We start from the raw sequence: 9,876 nt of genomic DNA, 5'->3' as shown, positions 1-9,876 counted from the left end.
CCCTCTAAAGTACTTGCTCAAGAACTATTCCATCAGCTCTAAGGGGACCTCAGTGTGGGTGCAAGCACCAGAACTCCCCCAGCTTGGGCAGGAAATAGGGTGGTGGACCCCCTTTCCTGCTCCACCATCTGGAGATATTTGCTGGACTGTCTCTGTCCATGACCTCAGGAAGCCAAGAATGACCCTGCTCAGCTGTTGTGACTGACATCACCACACTGAACTGCTCCTGATGCTCAGAACATGAAGTTTTCTCTTCTCAAAACAGCACATCTGTGGCACTGCTATGCAAACAGTGGTGTCAAATTAGCTTTAAACCAAAAGCTTTGAAGACTTCACTGTCTGCTTTCACATTAAAGTGTAAAATTAAACTTCAAATCAAGTCTGAATTTTTTCCCGAAGTTCAAACGACCTAGACCCTTTGATATTTTTTCCAGTTGGAATGAAGTTTCCCTGCTCTCATCCTCCAAAAAGTCCCACCTGCCCTTTTTTGTTTCCAGAGAGAGGTAGGTTCCCATATAGGATCATTAGGAAGGTTCACTTCTGTAGTGCTTTGCCATTCCTGCCTCCAAGTCTCACACCATATGAGCACAACCCTGACTTACCTAGTGAGCTCAAGGACAAGCAGGCAATTCCCAGCTCCTCTGCACAGTCAAATACCAACTCTGCATCCCCAAAGGAGAAGCAGCTGCAAATTTTGCTTTGGGTTAGTTTTGCTGCCCTTCTACACAGTGTTTGAGAGGAGTCAAGGCAAGGACATTAGGAGGACACCTTAGCCACTGACACAAATGCAAACACCGCCCAGCATCACTCCTCTGTCTCAGTCAGCAGCTTCCTAGCTGCCCTGGTCATTAAAAAGGCTCCCTCTTAACAGCAGCAGTCAGTCAACGCTAGCCCCAGAGCACAATAAATAGCCAGGAAGTGAGACTGATTCAGAGAAACAGCATTAGAAAAGTTCTCAGCCGTCAGGAGAGTTTTTGTCTTGCAAGCAGAGGCTTTCAGCCATGTTCCCCAGGACACACTCCTGTATGTGGCCCTGGGTCAGGGAGAAAGAGCCCCACAGAGCAAGTAGATTTTACAAATGCTTTATTGCAATACACTGATTTCATGCATTACAGACTTCTTCCTGCACCACAGCACAGCACCCACAAACACCATGCACAAAGTTGCCCCAGCAGCAAATCCCAAAGCCCAGGGGGCTGCAGCATTCACATCTGCTCCTGTGAGGAGAGAGGCTTCAGTTAACACTCTCCTGGAGAGGCAAAGGGATGCCTCAGGGGCTCAGACTTTGTGGTAAAGACTTAGAGCAGGACCTTCACCAGATGGTCATGTTTGGCTGGCACACTTACCAAGGCCATTCTTGGCTGTGTCCCATCTTCGCTCATCGTGGAGGAAAATCACAGGGCCTTTGCTGCAGACATGGGAGGCATCATGCTCAAGAGGATACTCAGCATTCCTTTTATCCCCTACAGAGCAATATGAAGATTTTACGTGAGAAGACACATAGCCTTGAAGGTCAGCAAAATTTGTCTAGATCAGCTTCTCAACATATGAGAAGCTCTGGAAGCCAAGCTTTCATGCAAATCAATACAGAATTAAGAGCCTCTGAAGACTTCCTCAGTAGAAAGCAGTAGGAAATGCCTTTCAAGCTGTCCATGGCTCAAGAAAATTAATTCATACGCTATGTGTCCTACACCCCAGCTTAGAGGTTAGACCCTTGTTGCACCTTTGGATGGGAAGCAGGAGGGCTAGGACTCTTACTGGCTGTAGCAGGACAACCGGTAGTGCAGGACTCCTGTACAGATCTGTGGCACACTGAAGCACTGCAGTGCAGGTAAACCTAGAAAGAATGGACACAGCCTGAAACCACTCAGCCAATATCTGAGGACATTTCATACCCTGGTGTGATGCATTGAGCCTAGTCAGCAGTTAAGTACCTACACAGCCTCGCTCCCCCCTACCCTGTCTCTGCTGGGTGGGAAAAGACTATTAAAGCAAAAGCAAGCAAAAACATGGCTCAAGAGATAGTTTTATAAGACAAGGAGAACAGAAGAGGAAGTAACAAAAGCACAGTGATGCAAAGACAAATCACCTACCCCACTCTCATAAGCAGACTGATGCCCAGCCAGTCTGAGTAGCAGCTATATTGGAAGATGACCCTCAAGTGTTTATTGTAGAGAATGATATGATAAAGGATGGAATATCCATTTGACCAATTGGGTCAGCTGTCCCAGCTGCACTCCTTCCAGCTTCCAGCCTACGCTATGCCTACTCACTTGGGGTTAAGACGTGTTGCTTGGACAGCAGAGCTAGGAGAACAAGCTTTGATGCTGTGCAAGGACTATTCAGCAATTAACACAATGTTCTAGCTATTAACACGATTTTAGCCACAAGTAAAAAAACCCAACCAAAGAAACAAACAAACAAAAAAAAAAACCAACCCCAAAACTTATTGATTCTGAGGGCAAGAGCCCACTATGCGTTGCTATGAAGAAAGTTAACACCTTTCCAGCCAGACCCAGCGCATCTGACTACAGAAGAGAAAGCAGAAAGATCGCTTCCACTTGCTTCTCATGTAGGCCCAATGTAGCCTTGGAGCCCTCTGCTGCCTGCTGAGGGCAACCTCAGTGCCTTTACCACCTTCAAACTCACATCTGGCTATATAGCACTTCTGACACTTGAGACACAGCTGTCCAAGCACCACTACACTTTAGTTTACAGAAAGTTTAGCGTGGTCAAAGCACACACTCTAAGCTAGTTCAACAAAACAGCTTAGGCAGCAAGCTAGCCCTTGCTTAAGTAGATGTACCTTTTCAGCCCATTCCTGACACATCCCTCTAGTAATGCACCTTACCTCTACCATGTTAATCTCAGGAAATTAAGTATCTTGCATCAACCTCTCTCCTCCTGTTTCAGGAGGGGATTTTCTTAGTCTTTTGGCCTCCTCCTCCAAGAAGGCCAAAAGTCTCATAGTTATAAATCAGTACTTATTGCTCACATGTTACTTGTACTCAATAGGAAGCGAGGCAGCCAGGGCAGGATCTTACCAGCCCAGAGAGCATCTCTTGAGAAGTGGAGTCCACAAAGGTGAATGTGTAGAGGGTGAAACGCTGGTAATGAGAAGGGAACAGCAGTCCTGAGGTAACACTCAGAGGCACCAGCTGTGTCTGATAGTTGTCCCCTGCATAAGGGCACCTGAGAAGAAGCCAGCAGTAAAAAAAAAAAAAAAAAAAAAAGTGGAAGTCATTCACCTGACTCTATTTACTTGTAAAGCTATTTACAAGTCACTTACCCATCCACCAAAACAGGCCACTGCAGCTGTTGCTGGGGATTGACACTTGGTGTGGCCCAGCAGTGGTGCAGGACCAAAATCAGGTCTGGGTCTATTCTCTGAAGGATCTTGACTTCTGCATAAACAGGGTCTCTCAGAGTCTTCACAACAGGATAGTCACTGTCAGTGTAGTAGGAAGTATAACTTCCATCTGGAACAGAAGAAAACTGACAGCCATTTTAGAGAAGGAAAAAACAGAAAAAGAGAGCCTGAGAGCATCCTTTCTAGGCATGGCAATAAGTTCCCGCCAAGGCAGGGAAGAAGCAGTGCCGGACTCACCCATCAAATGCTCCTTTATTTCTCAGCAGAGATCAGAGCTCTGCACCAGGAGGCTTGAGCAAGTCCTGCAAATCTATCCTACCTGAGGCAATACGCAGCTCCAAGGACAAAGGACCTGGCTGGGACACAGCAGGAAGTGGTGGCAATGTGAAGACCTGAACACTCAAGGGAATAAAGCTCCCAGTGGTGGAGTAACTACAGCGGACACGTAACCTGGTACAACAGGAAAGCCCCAAATGAATTGGATAAAGGTCACTCTGATATCTCCTTTCTCCAAGATGGCAAAGAAATAGCTGCTTTAATTAGTCATATCCCCAATCTTTCATCCCACATTTCCTTCTAACACATACTTGAAATTCTTTCCAGAGTTCAGATTTAAGCCTGTGGAGCTTCACTGATCAGCACCAGCTTTATTCTTACCAACTAGAGACATACCAGACCTTAGCCTACTCCATTGCCCTGTTGTGAATTCAGAGCTAAAGACAAGCAGAAGTTTCTCTAGTAACACTGAACACAACAGCATCCAGCAATACGAGTCCCAGAGTATTACCTGAAAGTGCTATCCCTAGTGACAGAGCCAAGCCTCCCAGTCTTCACATCCCTGGATGCCACCAACTCATTCTCATATATGACTTGGTCTTCAGTCACCTGGAAGGACAGACCCGGCACTGTCACTGCAGTAAAGTCAAGCTGGATTAACGCTGGGCTGAAGAACAGCATTTGGCCTCTGGAAGTCTGCAAGATGTAGCTAAAGCCACATCAGGCTGTTCCAGGTCTGCAAGTTCCCGCTATTCCAGCCTGGTGATAGCTGTAGCTCTTACCTGAAAAGTGGTGCCACAGGCAGGGAGCGGGAAGTGGTACACAACAAATGCATTGTTTTTCACAACAGGGACACAGCCAGTGCTATGTCCACTGGCCAGTTGCACAGAGTCCAGGATAACAGGTGGCAGGGTCACATCCCGAGAGACAGCAATGGAAAAATGGCCATCTGGTGTGCAATGAGCTGTCACTGGAGGAAAAGATAAAACCAGTCTTGAGCTCAGGGAGAAGAGGGATGGAAAGGAGACTCAAACGTCACAGCAAGGACAAGACCAGCTAAGTCCTGCAGGTTCTCCTGCCTGTCACCCCCAAAGCAAGTGCAAAGTACAGCAAGACAAGTGTAACCAGCTCCAAGACTAACACCAATCCTGGCCATAAGCCAGGGTATGTCGCAATACACATGAAAGAGCTGGATGCCTCAATAGGAATGAGTACTCTCAACAGCCCTAAGCCACCTGCAGAACTGGTACACGCTAATCCTGCTCTGCCAGGGAAGTAAGGAATCCCAGTCTGCAGCTCCTCCAGGAGGAGGGGAGAGCAGTTGTTCACGCTTACCTGTGTTACCAAAGTAACAAGGCATCACCCTATCCCTAGGGTCATAGCAACAGCCTCTCACTTCACAGTCTCCTTGGCTGATAGGCAAGGAGGCACACAGCAGTCGGTCTTGGCTGAGAACAGCAGAGCAGACACTGCTGCTTGGAGCATCCAGGGCTGGAAGAAACAGCAGGAGTTTGTAGCTAAAGCTCAGGAGTGAGGGACAAAGACACAGAGGATACTGGTGGAAGGTGTCATGCTAACGCAGCATACAAGTCAAAGGAAGCCGGACTCTGATGAGGGTCAAATACATGCCTGGAGCTGGCATGGAAGCCCGCTCAGGAAAGACCTGTATTTCCCTAGGAGCCTGTAAAGGAGACTGAACTGCATGGCATCTGTCAAGATAAAGTGTTCTGGATCAGCTCTGGTAGATAGGAAAATCATTGTATCTAGTCTCTGGCTCAGTCCCTGAGTTAGCAGGGACTTACGCTCAAACTAGGGCTAGGAAACACAAGGAGCGTTCACCTGCTAGCCCGGCAAAGGTGGCACAAGTCCCCAGCAAGCTAGTGGCTCCTGTGTCCAAATCATTCTCCAGAGAATCTTCTGCCCAACAGTAAGTCCCCTTTCCCAACCCACTGACTAGGAATGTCCATCTGAAAGGAAGGGTACCCACTGACACAGATACAAGCAGAGTCTCCCAAGGGGCTGTCAGAATCTTACCAGGAAGGTCCACAGGGCACCTGAGCAGCTTCTCTTCAAGAAGAACTTTTTGTCCAGCAGCATCAGTTTCTTCAAGCCCAACCAGCATGAGGTAATTGCCATCCTGCAGGAGAGCCACACCAGTCAGAGCAGCCAGAACAGCGGTAGTCACAGTGCCAGCAGAACTCCTGAGGTCACTTACCCATTCAAAGACATAACAGCCAGTATAGGAGATCATTACTGTCCGGGAGCCATCTGAAGTCCCAAATACCAAGAGCCCACACTCTGAGTCATTCTGCAAAGCATGTGCCTTCCCCTCAATATCTACGGAGAGAGAAGACAGCAGCAGGAGCTTCAGCATCCTGCATTGAATATAGCATCCACTACAATCCTATTTTTCCATAGGAAATAAAACCCTAGCCAGTATTAGGGTCTGAACCAGCAGAGGTGTTTGGGAAAGCCCAGCAGCCAAGACTGTCTAGAGCCAAGCACAGCACTCCACCACAACCCTTGACTGGTGGGTCATCTAACAGCTGCCTGGCTACACAAGATGCATTGAAGCTGCTAGGCAACACTTCACATTAAAACCTTCCTCTTTCTCCTCATTCCAGGCATACCTGTGCACTGTACAAAGACACAGCAGCAAGAAAGCCTCTTGACAGAACCCTTACTTACCCCAAGCAGTCAACACAAAGGTAGCATTCCCTTCCCAGCCTGGAGATAAGGTGAGTTGCATGCCTTCTAGACCACAAGCCAGCAGGCTGGGATCAGAAAAAGCACTACCCTGAGCTCCCATAACCAAAGCCAGGAGACCAAGAAACCCCAAGAAGAACATAGCTCCAAAAGCAGTCCTACATTGCCCTACAACACCCATCCTGCCCTGTTGCTAAGAACCACAAAGCAGCTGCTCTTAGCCTAGCCCTTTTATATATTGGAGCCAGCTGGGATCAGAAATTCATTCAGTGTCCAGGTGGATCCAGACCAACAATTTAACACATTCCATTGCCCTCACCTGGCTCTGAACCCACCACAGTCTGTTTGCACCCTTTGAAGAAAACCACAGGGCAGGAACTGAGCTTATGTCAGGAGATGTGTCTGTATTCATCTCACTAAGCTAAGAGGAGCTCATCCGTGCAATTTGCTGCAGAGCTCCAGGAAGGTCTTCAACCCCTTTTTCCTGACCCTGAGTTCTTCCTACCACTGGTTCATCCACGATTTCTGCCTGCTTGCCCCTGTGTAGCCTCCTGCTGCTCTTAAGCGCTCATTACATCGCGTGAGTGCAAGAAGCTGAATGACAATGCTCTTTTGCTCTTTTGAAGGTGCCACTGCTTCAAATGCCAGACACAGGGTGCTGACATATAAACACAGAAACAGCCCTCCATGTGAAATCTATGGAAAACTATGATGCTCAGGAGACTTTGCACACCTAAAAGGAGGTGATTCCCCTTAAGCACTCCTGCCTGTGGACTACGCCCGCATTTGTAGTGTGGTTGTGTGGGATAGCAGCAAGACTCTTCCAGGCCTGGCTGCAAGGTGGCAGGACCATCCACTGTGTGGGATCCTCACAAGCTGACAAGAGGAGCCCTGGTGGGCCTGAAGCACAGACAATGGGGGCCTTCATGACTCCAGAGAAAGCCCTTCCTGCCAACAGCCACTGCCTGCTGCAACTGCAATGTGTCTCATGTAGAGCCTTCTCCCACGCCACACATCAGGCTACAGCAACCACACAGAGTAAAAGCCTTGTTGTCCATCTTCCATACAGATGTTTCCGCATTCATGCAATGGAGGTGTGCATGTCTTTACATTGTTGTAGGGGTGATGCACACATACTTTGTGCCCTACTTTTTGCAGTAGGAGCACTGGCCTAGCCTGTGCCATCATGTTCTTTTGTAATCTGCTTATTCCTTTGGGGCTAGATCATCACACATGTCCCAGAACAGTGTGTGGGTTAGATGAGTCTAATCTTGGCCCTTAATAATGTACTTCCATTGCTATCCAACCACACTTCTGCTCTCAGCAGACTCTCCTGCTCCTTGATGTTTGCACAGCACCACGCAGCAGGCAGCATGTTTGCCTCTCCAGCCAGCCCTCATCAGCAGGCATGGGTAGTAACTGAGCCTAAGGGAAGTGCTTCCTCTGCTCTTCCACCTTAGCCCACAGCCCATCTTTCCTCTACAGCTGTACAGGAAGCCATGATCCCATCTAGGTGAAGAACATCACTGTGCCTACCCTGAACACTGCTTACTTCATGCACCAACCAGAAAAGTTGTTCCACAAAGAACAAGACCTTTTCAGCTGCTCTGCACCACAGAGACTGGTACACATGGATCTCAAAAGGCTGCCTGTAGGGCTGCTGTTTAAGCAATGCTCATGAACCAGATGTGCTCCTGCCTGTGCCCTGCCAGGGCACTGACCAGGACGGTGGAGAGGCACCTAGGAAAAACGTCTGGACTTTGTCAGGGAGGGAGACTTCACCTCTGTACAAGCTGAGCATTGTTCCAAGTCATCCTGCCTCATCTCAGAGCTACTGTATGACTGCTGAATGCTTCGACTGCAATAGCTGCTGGTAATTGGGTTAACTATAACAAATAAACAAAGTACTTCGGAGCTATAGATAATTTTCATTACACTTTAACCCACCAATACTTTGCTTATGCTGACAGGAAAAAAATGTCTACACATACTAAAAGAACAACTCTTATGTGAATCAACACTGGGAGTGCTGTAGATCCACCAAGCAATATCTGTGCTAAAAACAGTTTCAAGGAAGCACCCTTTCCTAGTTTCTACACACACATTTGAAAGCCATGTTGGATGATGTAGAGATGGGAAGCAAGTGAAATAAACCTGAAATTCATGGAAATGAAATGCTTTGTTTGGAAGTTGTTATGGGAAGTGGAAAGCAACCTGGCTGACAGGAAACAGGCAGGTCTCTCCAATCTCTTCCTCATCTATTTGACAGTTCCCACATGATATAATGGCCCAGCTGTAAGCACCAATTTAGCTAGCTCCCAAGACCACCACAAACAGGACATACAGAGGATGAAGGTAGGTGAGGCAAGAATCTCTGTAGCCACTAGTCTTAAGCTGATTGTGACTCCAGCAAGCTTAAATTGTCCTGGGATGTCCATCAGGAAAATCATCTCCTCCTCATGATTTTGAGCCTGGGAGACTGGGCACACATAGTGGCAATGTAGGGGTTGCCCTGACTCTAGAGACCTATTGGAAGGAAACTTGGTATTGAACACCACTGCCAAGAAGTGTTGGGAAAAGGAATTAAAAATGCCCTGTGTGTTGAAGGACAGCCTCCGACAACATCACTGTGTGTCTGGCCTGTGCATCGTATGGGCAGTACCCACACATGGTACAAAATGGAAGTGCATGAAGGAGCGATTCAGCTAAAATTATCCTCCACAGAAGCTGAACAGCATTTGCAGACAACATGGATATCTGCACCAACCATTCCAGGTACAAGGGTTCTGGCAGACATGGCATCTCGCAGTGCCACCTTCCGAACCGAAGTCCAAAATGAGAAGGCACAGGCAGCAAGCCTGCAGGAGATTCTACACAGTGATGGCAGGTTTTTTTCAAGCTTGTGCTTTATTTTGTGAAGAAAGAGGTGAAGCTACAACACTGGTAGCCTTTTCTTTGAAGATCCTTAATACGTGCTTCCAATGAACTTAAAACAAAAGTTCCTGGGGAAGATGGAGAAGAGGAGATTTCAACCTTACCTTCCTGGACTTTTACATGGATGGAGAGGACAGACCAGCCCTTCCTACTCTTAGTGTCTGCAAACAGAAGTGAGTACTCAGAAAACCCATGGATACTACCGTGACATAAAAAGATCCATGCTTTCCCACAGTGAAGGATTTGAGTGACTAGTTTTATGGGTTCCCCCCTTGTAAATTCCCCAGAGTGTCTGCAGGGTGGTGGGAATGTTTGGAATATAATTATTTTATCCTGATAAAAATGAGAAATTTTGAAAGTATTCCTTGTTCCAGGGCTTTTGCCCAAAGTATGTTGCAAACTGTGAGACAGAGCTGAGAAGTGACCCCTTGTCACTTCCCAGGAAAGAGGGAACTTTACAGAGAACACGGTAAGCTCATGAACTCTAGCAGCAGAGGTACCTCACGTAGCAGTGCAAACTCCCATGAACTCCACTGTCATCAGATCAAAGGCTGCAGAACTACATGAACTTCCATAAACTTCTCTGGCAA

General features: G+C 47.5%; 1 protein-coding gene across 1 annotated transcript; it reads right to left on the bottom strand.

Moving 5' to 3' along the window:
- Positions 1-1,083: 1,083 nt before the first annotated feature.
- Positions 1,084-6,020, bottom strand: ZP4 (zona pellucida glycoprotein 4; the record flags this gene model as incomplete). The annotated part of the gene is made up of 11 exons (XM_080620855.1): positions 1,084-1,211; positions 1,341-1,463; positions 1,759-1,837; positions 3,045-3,192; positions 3,290-3,479; positions 3,690-3,820; positions 4,158-4,255; positions 4,429-4,616; positions 4,982-5,137; positions 5,681-5,783; positions 5,862-6,020. 11 exons carry the CDS (start codon positions 6,018-6,020, stop codon positions 1,084-1,086), a joined length of 1,503 nt encoding a protein of 500 aa, XP_080476981.1.
- Between the last annotated feature and the right edge of the window lie 3,856 nt (positions 6,021-9,876).

Source organism: Psittacula echo (genome assembly GCF_963264785.1).
Source record: "Psittacula echo genome assembly, chromosome: 6".
In the NCBI taxonomy this organism is placed as follows: Eukaryota; Metazoa; Chordata; class Aves; order Psittaciformes; family Psittacidae; genus Psittacula; species Psittacula echo.
This window is presented reverse-complemented; position numbering and strand designations above follow the sequence as displayed.